Here is a 15861-nt window from a genome sequence, read left to right on the forward strand (position 1 = left end):
TGTGCATGGTGAATGCACTCGCGAGCATGTGGTGGTACCATCTCGCTTTCTGCATTAGTATAGTCTCCGCGTTTCTGCATACAGGCATGCTTTATACACAAAAGGACGACCGTTGCATCTGGAGATCCTTTATGCTGAGATAGCGAGAACGAAGACAAAAACACATATGTCATAAGTATATTGTTGGGTCGATTCTATAAGAGTGGTAAGCGATTATTTTTAACATAACGAAAAATATTCTTAGCTTTTCCACTTTTTTATTTGACCAGCGACCGGGTTTCGTCGTTACCGACATCATCAGACTGGTCTGATGATGTCGGTAACGACGAAACCCGGTCGCTGGTCAAATAAAAAAGTGGAAAAGCTAAAAATATTGGTTTTAATCTAACAATAAATTAAAAATGCAATTCCATCACGAAGTGTCAGTGGATAATATAAATCTATTGAAAAATATTCAGCTAACGCAACCCTTTTATGTCACTCGTCTTCGATATATCATTGTGCTATAATTTTTGCATTAGTGTGTTTTTATTTTGTTCCTTTGATGTTTGCTATTAATCGAGAAAAAATGTCAAATACGCAACGATTCGCACCGATAACATTTTTTTGTTAATGTGGCGTTTTTTAATAAATGAGAACATGCAGAAGTAAACAAATATGGAGTTTATTCAAATTTATATTTATTGTCTGTGGCAATTCCGCCAGCAGGTTTGTATACCTCTAAAAAAAACACCATATAAGTATATGCAATGCACAAGGAACCATGCATATATTAGCTAGAGCACTATCCAAAGAATGTTATGAAGTAAATAGCTGAAACCTTTTTTATATTATTGTGAATTTTTATCGAATTTCTTCTCGTCAACGTTTGATTTTTTTTTAAACTGATGATTGGTCCGGTTTTTTCCATCAATATTATTCGTTTTTAGTATAGTAAATTATGCTTATAGTATATTACGATATGTGTTGATACTTACAGACGACGTTTCAGCTGTCATTGCAAGGGCTTTCATCAGGACAATGTGTTAAATAGTAAATTTGACTAAATCATAATATTATTTGACAAATCGCTCTCAAGATAGCCCCTGCAATGGAGGCTAAAACGTCGCATATTATCCTACAAAACACTGTACAAACGACCATAAAAATCGAAAATATTTTGAGTATTTATATATTTTGAGCATTTATATATTTTTATAATAGCAATTGGTTCGCTTGACTTCCATTCTTGAGAACCTGCGATATCGAGAATCGATTTTATCTGTTAAAAACGAAAAAAGAAAACGCATCCAATCGGTTTCGTAGCCGGAATTAGTTGGAAGTAATTTTATCGAATGGCATTATTTGTACTTGTGTTCCTCGCACCCCTGATCACAATCAACCCTTTATATCTAACATCCCCACAGGTGATATACACTACCCCAATTAGTCCTGCATTCACCTGGCCTTTACAGCTGTTTCGGCTTAGACAATACTCACTGACACCTACACACCGACGTATTGTTTGGTCATACAACTTGTAAACCTAACAATCGAGCCTATTTCCAAACCCTTTAATGACGAGGGAACATACGACTAGTCCACTTGGAAATGTTTTTTAGCCAATGGCGGCAGCCAGTAGAATATTAAATCTTCTACCGATTTGAGCTTTGTTGAGAGATTTCAGAAAGTGGACTGTCGATCGGCATAGCGAGTTTTGCAAGAGTATTGATTTTTCTATTCTATTTTATTCCTAACTTAGCTAGTTTTGGCAGATTATGTTAAATGCGGACGTTAATATTTTTAATTTTCTACCGATTGAAGCCATTTTCTAAAAAACCTTAATTTTTTAACAAAACATGTTTTTCACGTGAACTACTCATACAAAAACATGGGTACCTATGCATAAAAATGCGATTGAACGAATCTTCGTATTGACATGAACAATTTATCAAAACAAGAAAAATCTCAGACACACATTGATATAATGTGTGGTTTTCGGCCCTCCAATTGAACGTTTATTCACGATAATGGCTTAAAATGTAATAAAATTACTTTGGTGACAACTTAGGGCATTGTAAGCAAAGCAGTATCTAAAAAAATTAACCTTATAAATATAGAATACATATGTAAATATCAATCCTCGGTCAAGCAAGATTGTCTCTGTTAAATAATTCATTTGAATAATTTATTGCTGTGGAATTATCGCACACGAGGCACGGAAGATGTGAATTGATTATCCTTCAACGAGAGGAACGGACGAAGACAAATTTAAGGGTAATTAAGAGGAACACGTGCCGAGATCAGGTATCCCAGACACAGCTGACGGAGGGGTCGAGAAAAAATAGTTAGTAGAGAAGTAGCACACACCTGTCATCTGTTAGTGGATAAAGGTACTGCTAGACTCGGGTATACTCGCAAATCTAAAATCGTTATAACTTTATTAATTACTTGTGGAATCGTATAAAATCATAACTTTTATTAGAGTAGAACGCGTTTTGCATATATTTGATGTAAGTAGTTTACATTTTTTAAAGAAATGTAAACACATTTACTTATGGTTTTGGTTAGATTTAGATTTTTGTACTAACATTTCTTAGTGGAACTGCATTTTATATTATAAATCATCAGACTGGTGATGATGTCGGTTACGACGAAACCCGGTCGCTGCTCAATTTTTTGTAGAAAAAACTATATGGTTTTTAATTTCCATTTTGGCGTTAAATTCATAATTGCTTATGATTTATTTAATTTTGTCAAAAATATTTTAAGAAATACCTACTTATGTTCCTTTTTGCATACAAATATTTTAATTTCATACCTTTTTGGCGGCCTAAGCGGTCCGTTATTAAAAATAGGAATCATGCTGTGGTAGCGTGGGTTCGAACCTAGAAACTGACTCAAAGTCCGCATACTAACCACGGGACCACAACCCTTCGGGAGAGCAGTCTTCCCATTGACAAGTGACAGAAACTCACATACTTCTGCTGCTGCGGCGCTAGACCTATTATGACCATTTAGCTATACGGTAGAAACCGTATCCAAATTTTAGAGTCACTCACACGTTAGGAAAACAACAAAAAACATTATTTAAAAGGCGCTTGTATCATAAAAGCGATGTACTCTCAAAATTTCACATTTCTAGGTCAACCGATTAAGGTTGATCATTGATGAGTGAGTGAGTCATTCAGTCAACACTTCGAAAAAAGTCGAGCCGATCGATCAATCTCAGGTAACTGACATATTAAGATGTACATTTTATGCAGGTTAAAATACTAAAGATATTATACGCGGGAGAAAAACATTACGTACAGGGATATAATACAATAACACCTCATAAAATTTGTTTACCTGTTCTTTTCAATCCTCAAATGTAAACATTTGCAATTAGATCTACCTTGGATCTATGGAACTCATGTATTCTTCGGTATTAGGTTCGCTTACCGAATTTCGTATGCATATAATTTTAATATCAATTATTAATATTGAAATACTCACAACAACGACCACATGTTTTATTTTAAATACAATAAGTACTTATTTGCCAAATTGACATGTCCTAACAACGGTCTTAGCTTGCAAGATTGGGCGGTATATTTATTGTTCCTATAAAATAACAGGGTAGTTGCTCGACTTCTCCCCTTACGGCAGGTGGATCTCGTGACGCGTGGCTATACCCTAAGACTCTCAATATTTTCATTTCTCAGAAAAGATGCCGGTTAGAATTAATGTTTCGTCTCTCTAAGCTTATTATTTATCATTTGAAATTCTAGATTGATAAATCCCGTTTTGTATTTATATTAAACTTAACTTTATTTTCTTGCTGGTATTTTTTGTTGATATTATGTGGTGAAAGCATATTTTATTTTTCTGCGGTTCCTCTATCTTTTACCTGGGTTTCGTTAAAATCTTAGGTTTTGCTGAAGTTCGACGTATCCTTTGAGCAACTGTTTCATATTTTTTTGTTTATGACAAAAAATAATGTGTTTTTGTTTTTGTTTTTTCAGAGACGAACTTATTTCCCGCTTGCAGTGGGAAACGTGCGCGGACCAAGAGGGGAGTAGGCGAAGACGTCGCGAGTGCGACCATGCGTCCCCAAGTGGTCACGAGGCAAGGGCGCAAGGCGATGCCCGGAGCACCCTTGCGGAGGAGACTGATCAAGAAAGTAGTCGTTAATCATTCCAAAAAACGAAAGCTAATGAAAAAACTCGCCAAAACTACTCCAACTAAGATAGCAGCGGGAAAAACCACCGCGAAGAAATTGAAAAATGTGAACGCGTCTGCCAAAATTACGCCTAAAATAACAACACCAAAGGTATCGCAGAAGCCTAAAGACATAGTCAAGGCTTCTTCTCCAGATCGCAAAAAAGAACCAAAAACTCTGGAAGTCAAATCAACTCCAGATAAGAAGAATGACAATAAGCAGGTCGAAACTAAGGTTGCGACAGAAAAGAAACGAGATACATCCGATGCTAAGAAATCAACTTCTCTCGAAAGGAAAAAAGACACCGATACCAAAAAGAGCAAACCACCGATGAATGTTCCCAAAAAAGATTCTGTACCTAAATCGGGCTCAAAGGATAAGCCTGTACAAAAAGTAATCACCACCAAGAAGCTTTCGAAATCAATTGATAAAGCGACGAAGCCCATTAAAAAGGATGCGGGAGATGATTCAGCTGAAAAAATACGTCCGAAAAAATGTGTTTTGAAACCAAAGTCCACTACCATACTCCCTTCTAAAGGTATTGATAGTGTTGCTCAGAAAGTCAAGGACTCCGAAATAAATTCACCCAAAAAATCAGTTGATCGAGCTGATGCTGGCAATCAGTCTAAACGAGAGAAAGACAGGGCACGATCTCCTGAAAAGAAGAAGAGGAATTGCCCTCTTCGAAGTTCTTCCGCACCATTGATACAAACAATTGATTCAAATAAAATAATCAACGATGACGACCATTTAAAACTAAACATCTCACGATCTTCAAAGGTACCTCCAGAAAATGCTACCCACTACAATGCAAAAAAGCCTTTTGCGTCTAAGAAGGGAATGAAATCGCAAGAAACCAATAAAAACATCAAAGTGAAGGAAGGTGACACGACTAATATATCTCAAAAGATCGATGATCGTTCTTTTTACCCAGAAACTATTCAGCCTGTTAATTCTTCGAGTTGGTTGACCACTCAAAAATGTAGTGTAAATGATAAAGAGTCTAATATTCTTATGAAAATGCCTTTCTTAGATAGTCAGCTGGTGTCCCCGTTGGGTCGTAAAAAATTGGTTGGCAAAGTTAAACCAATAGCTAGAGTCAAAGGGACAGTTATTGAGAGTACAAAACATCCAACAGATAAAAAAGTTCCCAATACTTCTACTGATGTTCCAAAATTTGAAGAATGTTTCCCGCGACCTGTCGATCCTGAAACAACTGAAAAACTTAAAATCGATATTGATAAAAAGAAATGTATCGCTCTTCCTTCAAAACCTATTGAGGAAATGAAAAAAAATGTTGAATCACCGAAACCTTTAACCAAACCACCAAAGAAAGTGGAAAGCGGAAAAGGACCTGAAGTCAATTTGAATAAGTCAACCGTCATTGATACCAATAAACAATGTCCTTCTAAAATTGTACCTCAACTGAAAACTAAAAAATCCGCCTACTTGAAAACTGTTCAGCTGATAAATAAAAAACAAACTATAGGCTTGGTTAAAGGAAAGCCGATCGGTAAAAATGCGAAAAAAATCGCAATGGTTAAGGGAATAAAACTGGCGAAAAGACTATTCAAGGTATCAACTTCTGCGAAGAAGGTGGAAGCTAATAAAGATAGCTCATCAAGTAGCGACGAAATAACATACAGTTTTCCCGAAAGCATCGTGGAAACCACTGAAAATGTTCAAGGCAAAAGTAAGTTAGAAGATGTGAGGAAAGGTGCAATATTAAAAAAGCCAAAAGATGTTAAAAGCCTGCCAAAGAAATTAAATTTAGTTAAGACTAGTAAAAACACAGGAAAAGTTTTGAAAATGCCAGATAATAAATCTACAAACGCCGGTAGCCCAAATAAAGACAATGTACATACTGTGAAATCATCAGTAGAATCGGTGAAGGCAGATATTAGTGCAAATAGTAAATTGGAGTCCAAAACTGAGATTGTTGAAAAATCATCTGTGGCAAACAAAATAACAAATCTCGACTCACAACCGAAAAGTGCCAAAGAGACTTCCGTTATAGAAGTCAAAAAAGATATAATGACAAACAAAGACCCGACGTCCAGCGCTTCTCTCAACAAATGTTTGGTACAAAAAAATGAAGAAAAAGTTGATTCCAAGAAAAATATATCCGTTAAAAACACTGCATCAGATGAATCATCCGACGATAATTCTGATGACGATGAAAGATTCGCTTTTCCTAGAATAAAAAAAGAAATTAAATCTACAAGTGTTTCCTCCAAAGAAAAGAAAAAAGTTTCTAAATCTCCTGCGAAACCAGTCAAAAAGTTTATAACGATACCGACGGATGATAATAAACGTCGAATGAAATTATTAGGTTTTTGGACAGGACCAAAGAAACACCGAGAAGCATCATTGAATGCTCTCGCTAAAGTTCAATGCTTATACGAAAACGAGAGCAGAACGCATCTCGAGCTCGGCCTCATGAGAACTGTAGATCGAGCTCCACCTAAGTGGAAAGATATACCTAAGAAAAAATATATAAAGACCGAAAAGCGAGATTCCACGTCCTCGGAGTCAGAATACGAAAAAAAGGTTAAATCTGAAATAACGAGTTCGGATGATGAATGTAACGTACCGACGAGAACTTTGCGATACCAACCTACCGGATCGGGAAAATATTGGGAAATGAAAGTATCTTCGAGTGAAGAGAGCGAAGCTGAACATAAAAAGCAAACTCCCGAGAAGAAGAAGGTGATCACAAAACCGAAAGTCATCGTAAAAACTGAGAAAAGTTCAGACTCATCTAGTGATTCGGTCATAATAAAGAAACCGAAAGCGAATCCTTTACCTAAGAAACGTCGTAACCGCACCGAGGTCGTCATGGATTTGAAGGACATGGTGGTCAAAAAGAGAATGGCCAGTCTCAACGCCACGGCCATGTTGGCCGCCAGCTACGAGAAGAGGTCCCCGAAGTCCAGTAAAGATGAGACCACCACCTCGGACTCTGCCAGTAGCGAGCAGGAAGAGAAGCGAGCGAAGAAGCCAAAGAGTAACGCTACCGAAAAAGTCGAACCTTCCTCGTCGAAGAAGGATTTTCCTTCAAGCGGCGGCGAAAGCGCCGCCAGTAAGTCCAATGTCGCCGTGATTGTCAACCAGGAGGCTGACGTGACCATCACAGGAGTGTACTCCACCCACACGGGCTTCTGCACTGTCTCCGAGATGCAGTACCGCATCTCTGCCACCAGCCACACCCAGACTACCGCGACCGCTGCTACTGAAAAGGTAGGACTGTCTTCATTGTACTAAGTCATTCACTCCTGGCCGTCATTATGGCATTTTCCATGTCCATTATGCTTTTCCTTCGAATTTGTTTTCTTATTTCGAACCTTAAAACTAATACTCGTAGTATTTTTAGTATGTAAGTACTTTTGTATTATATTTTGTTAAATTTAAAATACGACAAAAGTGTATGATTTGTGCAATTCTTTGATGAATGTTGACAAATCCAATGTTATAGTTTTTTAATGAGTTCTGGGTATAAAATAGCGGTAAATATTTTTAAATATATTTGTTAGTTGCCTTTTTTTCTTGCCCATTATATACAATGATTTAAGGATATTTAGTTTATATCCATCAGTCAAGATCCGTCACAAAGCTCGTTTATTTGTCTTATTCGTCTTGTCAATGGTAAATGGTTAAAATTTTATCTGGGAGATGACTTCGTATATATGGGAAGTACGTTTTCTAGGGATGGAAGGATTGATACTGTATAAAAAGTGGAGTGAATGGTGGATGAAAATCAGTTTAAGCAAACAAAAGCTTTACAGCGGAAGTTAAGCTAACAGTGCACAACATCCTGGTGCACAAAGTCAAGCATGGAGTTGGCGAAAGAATAATAAAGTAGACTGAATGCAATCGAATTGCGATCACTCAGACGTATGATCACAAAATGGTGTATGATATATGATATATAATAATGGTGAAATAAGGAAGAAATGCGAGGGTGAGGTTAACACGATTGATCAAATTAAATAAGGTGTAAAGTGATAGTTTGGATATTTGGAACGAATGGGAGAGGAAAGAACGGTACAGCAATCATAAAACGTGACTACGGTCTAGGAAGATCAGAGGAGTCAGCCTGATCAAGTACTCAAGTACAAGTATGCAAGAGGCGAAGAACGTTTGCAATTTTTTATCTTCATAGTGTTAGTGTCTGAGTGTTAAAGCCCAATATACCATAGTTCCGGAGCGTGTGTGCCGCGGCACACGGGTGTACCGTGGTGATTAGTTGGTGTGCCGCGGAAAAAGTCTAGTTTTGTGAAAATAACACAATTGCTCCAAATTTTGATTGCCTGTGCTCAGTTAAATAAGTTCACATTTCGCATTAAATATAATATGTTACCATAAAATGGTAAATATGCACCTCAGAAATGTCTTAATTTGGTAGGTGTACCTTGAATAAAAAGTGTTTGCTGAACACTGCAATATACGATCAATCGCGACTTTATTTTCTTAAATCCGGGTGACATTTGACGTAATTGAATTTTTTGCTGAAAACACGACCTGCTGCTAGCGCTGTCGTCCGCGCTCTGAATTTGAACGTTTGAGATCTCAACCTTAATAAAATATATTTAAAATGCATTTTGTCTATTTTGCCAAGAGAATTGTCTTCATTAGTCTTGCTGTGATCATAATTCCTAGTTAATTCGATCGGTTGACGTCGGCCGGGATTAAATTATTGGGAAATAGCGTTTGAATTGTCTCCAAGTCTGGAATCTTGGCCAGTTCTAGAAATACCGATTGTGGGATTGCAGCTCCGAACTGCAGACGTTCAGAATTTACATCTCAATTAGGAGTTACGTCTGGACCACTATATTATTCACAAGTTCGCAAATAACTAAATAACCACTTTAGTTATTGAGATTATCGGTAACTGCTAATTTCTATGAACCACATTTTTTATAAAAAAAATATAAAGTACACAATTTCCAAATACGCACATATTTGCAAAAGTTCAATTACGTATCGTAGTTCACAACATTTTGAGTGTGTCCAATTACTTATTCACAAATCTGGATTATCTCCAATTAGGAGTTATTTTTCACATTATTTTTTGACATCTAAACAAGTATTTGGACACACTCAAAATGTAAATAAATTAACTGGTCAAATTATGAGGTAAAATAATAAAATGAAAAGGATATTTTCTAGCGTTTCTCATGTACGTGATTACAATCCAGGATTCGGACACATACAAATGAAAGACTTTTGTTCAATAAAAAGCTTCTTTTATCTTATCATTGATGTCTCTAGTGAAATTCTAGTGATTCGAGCACTATGTTTCGAATTTGAACAATATATATATATATATATATATATATATATATATATATATATATATATATATATATATATATATATATATATATATATATATATATAGTTCTAAGAATTTGAGTACCTAGTTGCTAATCATAGGTTGAAGTGGTGAACGTTACACGTGTGTAAAGTGATAACTTAAACCAGCTTATGACGCTCGTAAGCCCCGTAAATGCCTAGACTTCCTTCCATATTCTTTTTATCTATATTGGGATATCATTTACAACAAAAAGTATCATAGTTATAAATAATACAGTAGGTACAGTAGAATTCTTCGTAACCAATTATGTGGACATCTCTCTCATTCTCTCCGCTGTCCCTCCTACATTTCTACATTATTGAATACTGAAGTGACTTAAGTTTTTTCATTATTTTCTTATCAACTTCGAGAATTTTGAAACAACATAATCATTTCTGTCATTGTCTAATGCAGTTAGCGCCAATCGTTTGATCAATCTCTTTAAAACTTTTAAATTAGGACCCTAAACGTAATTGTTTATACATGACTTTACCACACTAAAATGCAATACCAAACAATTCCAACACGACTTTAAATATTTGGGAACCAAGTACTTCAATAATCTTCCTACATATATAAAAAAATTAAGACATTGAAATGCTACAAATAAATAAGTACTTGTTAATCTAAGAAATTATAATAAAAATAAATTATATTACCAACAAACATAAAAATAAATAAAAAGTGTAAGTCCTTCTCCAAGCACACGAGCTTAGTCTCTTTATTGGAGAGAACTGCGTTATTAATTAATTTTAAGATTGTAAAAGTAGAAATGTCTAGAAAATTAATTCAGAGTGCTGTTATGCGCGCCTTTTCTTAGAATAGCGTGATGCTAAGTGAAGTTACATCGCATTTAGGTAGGTATTTCTACTTGTTTACTACGTAAAGGTAATTTAATGTACCTACCTATCTAATAATTATATTTATATGTTCGGCGCCATGACGTTGTTTATGTCAACAAGGTTGCGGAGGACGACGAGTAACGACATTTTTTTCCGACATATTGTATTTGAATACCTCACTTTTGTGCCTGCGTTTTGTTCTTGCTACACATACAATCATAATTTACTACGCGAGCCTTCGGTCTTCACGACGATTATGCAATATTGCGCATTTGCATTTTTTTTAGATTTTAATACTTATATCTAAAATTCTGAATTTGAAATCGTACAGAATGGTTAAAAATATTCTTTAAAATCCCTTTGAAAATAAAAATAATAAAATTTCATCAATTGATTCGGCGAGTCACTTTGTGGTAAAATATACCCATTTTGAATTTAAGTTTTACTTAGTAAATAACACTATTTCTTAAAATCTATTTTGATACGTGTTTCGATGCATTTCGCATAATTTTACGATGTTTAAAAATGATGCGTAACACATTGAAACAATTGTTATAATAGATTTTAAGAAAAAAATGATATTTACTAAGTAAAACTTTAATTACTATTTATAGTATTGTACATGTACTATTTTGAGTGTGTCCAATTTTTTGTTCACAAATACTGTATTTTTTGCGACTGAAAAGATATTTTTATCAAGATCTCAATATTGATCAATAATATTATAGAGATGAGAATATGGAAGTCTAGTTATGTACAGGGCTTACGACCTGACATTAAAATTAGAGTAATACGTTTTTTGATTACGGGTGGAATGGTGAATGTTATACAGTGTATAAAGTGATCATTAAATCCAGTCAATGATAGGTCGTAAGCTCGGCCTATAAAAACTTAGACTTTTATAAATGTACCCAACTTAATATACTTCTTTATCTTTGTTGAGTTTCAATAAAAGTCTTCTCGTCTACATAACCTTCAAAAAGGATTCATTCAAATTCATTCAAACCCTTATCCGCACCCCAATGCTGCATAGGGCACTGCATCATATGAACGCTAATCGTTAACACATGAAGGAAAGGTGATCAGATGACCTCCGCTTCAGGTACCGGTCCAGGGAAATATTGAATATATATTAGCTTGAAAAATCACTTTTTTTTGCTCCCCTCCCCTTGGAAATCGAACCCGAAACCTCCTGAACGGTAGCTGAGCGCTCTGACCATTACACTACGAAGGCGGACAAAAAAGACAATAATAATAAAATAGTTTAGGATTAATTTTTGTCAACTTTATAAAATAAAAGAACTTTGTTTTAACCACTTTTTATGGGTACACCTTTTCACTAAAAGCAACATTTAGGAGTTTTTTTCCCGTTTTTAAAATCTTTTTTTTTAAATCACATTTTCATATGGTGCTTGGAAGTTTTTGGCATCGTAAGGGAAGGGTAATCAACTATAACTATGAGTATTTAATTGTTTTGGAATTTAGTACATAAACTCTGATGATGACAAGGTTCTTGTCGAAACCGGTTGGATAAAGTTTACCAATAAAAAGTGGTTAAAACAAGGTTGTTTTATTTTATTAAGTTTATAAAATGTGCCACAAAGTATCTGCGAAAAACATTTAAGAAATTTATTTTTGTATTTATTCCTGAATGGTCGAAAACTTTCTACGAGTATGGCAGATACTAATTTGAGAAATCCTAATTTTACAACTTATACCCTTGGTCTCATGTTATAGCCATAGGGATTCTAGTCCATGGCCATGAATGGTTTTCCAACAAATAGTCCCTTTCGCCCGGGGATTGGTCTGGCATGCTGTGAGTTCATTTAACGCATTCAATATACATTCATATTCTATCAGAGTATTGGCACAAACTTCTATGCTTATTGACTGACTTTGATAATGTGGTGACAATTTAGTTTGAACTTACATTATTTTATGACATCTCAACATAGATGTAAAAGAATATGGTCTGGTCTAAGAGTACAGTCTGGTCATTTACAGGGCTTACAACCGTCATAGGTTGGTTTAAGTGATCACTTTGCAACTTTGTTACATTGATCCATTCTACCCACGATTGACAACCACACTACTCAAATTCTTGAAACTTCTCTATATATTGCTCATACTCGAAACACAGTGTGCGAGAGTTCCTAGAGACATCTATGTTGGGATGAGGAAAGCTTTTATTCAGCAGAAACTCTTTCATTTGTATGTGAGGTCCGAATTCTGGATAGTATTCACATACTCGAGAAATGCTAGAAAACATAATTTTCCATTTTTATTTAAGCTTAATAATTTGACCAGATAATTTATTTACAACATTTTCAGTGTGTCCAAATACTTGTCCACAAATCTGGATTAATCCAGATTTGTGTACACTCAAAATATTGAAAATAGTTTGAACTTAACCACATCAAAAAATTAACTAACTAGCTACTAACTAGTTAATCATCACACTAACTAACCATCACACCGCTTTACCGCAGGGGTAGGCAGAGAGAATAGAGCGCCACTCCACTCTTTCTTTGCAAACATTCTTCGCCTCTTCTACGTTAATGCATCTCCTCATACATGCCCGCCGATAGTTTCGACTCCTAGCCTGACCGGACCTGATGAAAAATTACATATAATTTTTGGACATCTCAACACAGATGAAGAAGAATATGGAAGTATAACTCGAGATATAGTATTGAGATAACTATACTTGGATATAATCCAGATTTGTGAACAGGTATTTGGACACACTCAAAATGTTATAAAAAATACATAGGTGTATAGTTTCACTTATACTTGAACGAATACGTTCCTTTTTCGAAATCTAATTTACTGTCAACTAACTTACAGAATTAATCATAGAAAAACTTTATTAGTTTTTTTATCTTCAAAAAAAGTTTTTATTCTGTTGATGTACAGTTTGTAGCTAAGCGACGAAACATCACATTAATCTAAAAAATATATATGTATTATATTTCACCTTGACCTCCTAATGATATTTTGCTAACAATTATTCGTAAACATGTCAAGTTTTTTTATTCTCCGTCGTATATTTTTGGCGACAGAAACGTCACTCAAAACATGATTGATTAAAATAGTTAAAATGTTCATTTTCCAGCGGTTCTCAATTATCTGTCCGATGCTAGGGTTATTATTGCTTTTTTCAAATGGCCGCGATCTATTTTCAGCTTACAAATTGGTTTCGAACCCCGTCACATGTCGTGTCGCGTTTTCATCATTTCTTTTCTAATTTCACACAGCGCTGAATTTCCATGTCCTTTTTCATATTTTGCTCCAGAAACGAAATGAGTCCAGTCAATCTGTTAAAAACGCCCGGCAAAAAATAACGATTAATATTTTTCGTGGCTGAATTTGGATCCAAAAAATAATATATGTAACTATATTCAAGTTTTGTACTGACATTTCATGGTGGAACTGCATTTTATATAATAAAATAACAACTACTTTTAAGTTTTCCACATGAATTTTATTTGACCAGCAACCGGGTTTCTTCGTAACCGACATCAGACCAGTCTGATATTTTATTATATATTTTTTGTTACTATATTTTTTCTGAATACACAACGTAGATAAATGAGTCTTTTGAAAGGGAAATATGGTCCGGGCATTTATACGGCTTACGGCCTGTCATTGGCTAGTTTAAAGTTATATGATATTTAAACGAGCTTAATACCCTAAGTAATATTTTGTTCGCGCTCCGCAGCGTTCGGTCAGCACGTTCGGCTACCGTTCTGGAGGTCTCGGATTTGATTCCCAAAGGGGGGTCAAATAAATATAAATTTTTTTTTTTCACTCTAATATATATTCAATATTACCCGAAGCGGAGGGCTGATCACCTTTCCTTCATGTATGAACGATCAAGATAACGCTACGTTTATATAATGATGTGCCCTATGCACCATTGAGGTGCGTATAAGGATTGAAGTAAACATTTTACCAATTATTAAAAACCATAATACTCAAAATTCGTAACGTGAGTGGTACCGTATATCACTCACTCCTTTCAACAACGTCATATATCAGAAAACGTCAATTTTCAGTTGTGCATGTTTTCGGAATGCTCAGAAAATGTACTATATCCCTGCAAAAGCGGCATATTTTTAACTTCATATTTACCCGCTACAGGGCAGAAAGTGTTTTTTTTGCATTTTGAAGAAAATGTATTGTTTTTTTTTTTTAAATACTAAATATTTTTCAAATGGAGAAAAAACCTTCAGGTTTTACCTAAAAAGATCTGTTGCACAGTAAAAAGTTTAATAAGTGCCTTGATATTTATTTTTAATACATTTTATAATATTCTTAAACTTTAAAAATGATTTCCTGAAAAAACAATTTTTTTTATATATGACGTTGTTGAAAGGAGTGAGCGATATGTCGCAAGTGCTATTAAGCGTCTTCGATTTAGTCAAAATCTCATTAATTTTCGCAATTCTTTTGACATTTTGAGAGAGAAGAACGATATTTTAGCATCAAATTTTTGTAAGGAAGGAAACAAAAGTTTATTTCAATTAAATAGGAAAAACCAACTGTATAACGTTTTTTGAACGAATGAAAGCACAGAGATTACACACATTTTAGAGTTTATCCAGTCATCTAGTTATGGTCATTTAAAATTTCGATATGACAATAATGGTTGCGTTTACATTGATTTCATGTAAATGGGAATACAGATTGATGGTTATTTAATAAAAAAATAATTATTTAAACTTGATGAGAGTTGGACAGGGGAGTTGAGGATCTGCATAATACTTTTTTTACATAGGCCTTTCGTTACAAATTTTTCGTTTTAAATTTTAACAGGGGTTAGCGATTACGTACAATAAATTATCAAAGTTTTCTGCAAAATAGAACCAACTCTATCAAAATGCCTTTTTTTATTTATTATATTAAAATGTAATTCAACATTTTACCGAGTACATTTTTAATTATCCGCGAAAAGTATTAATCAATCATAATCCTCATCCGCGTCCGATGGTGCATAGGGCATTGTATCATATAAACACGATGTTATCTCGATTGTTTGTGACACATGAAAGAAAGGTGATTAGCCCTCCGCTGATAATCAGTTCAGGGTAATATTGAATAAATGTTGGAGTGAAAACATCAGTTGTATTTACTTGACCCCTCTGGGAATCGAACCCGGGACCTCCAGTACGGTAGCCGAGCCTGATGAACATTACACTACGGAGGAGGACATTCTTATTAGCTAGTCCTAATTACCTGAACTTTGGGGAAATAAAGAGACATTTTTTTTATTATATCAGAGGTATACTGTATCTTCTTACACACAATCTTTTTAAAATGATTAAAGAAAACACTTATTTTTATACCACTTAATTTTTTTTATGGCAAATCACATAACAGAAACAAATCACTCATTCCACTGTCATAAATTAAAATTATTACACCTTGTTCCACATAAAGGCCAAATTATGAATTACTTACAAAATTTAGAAATCTAA

At 34.7% G+C, this 15861-nt stretch overlaps 1 protein-coding gene across 1 annotated transcript in view; it reads left to right on the forward strand.

The window, feature by feature from the left end:
* Positions 1 to 15861, forward strand: part of Hers (Histone gene-specific Epigenetic Repressor in late S phase) — a 244660-nt gene that overhangs the window by 34081 nt on the left and 194718 nt on the right. Inside the window, exon 2 of the mRNA XM_088259360.1 lies at positions 3987 to 7423. Within this exon, the coding sequence (XP_088115486.1) occupies positions 4067 to 7423 (3357 nt within the window). The 5' untranslated portion in view covers positions 3987 to 4066. The remainder of the gene's footprint in view (positions 1 to 3986; positions 7424 to 15861) is intronic.

The sequence above is a fragment of the Brachycentrus maculatus genome, unplaced genomic scaffold (genome assembly GCF_059751285.1).
Source record: "Brachycentrus maculatus isolate JH-2025_06_01 unplaced genomic scaffold, ASM5975128v1 h1tg000116l, whole genome shotgun sequence".
Lineage (NCBI taxonomy): Eukaryota > Metazoa > Arthropoda > Insecta > Trichoptera > Brachycentridae > Brachycentrus > Brachycentrus maculatus.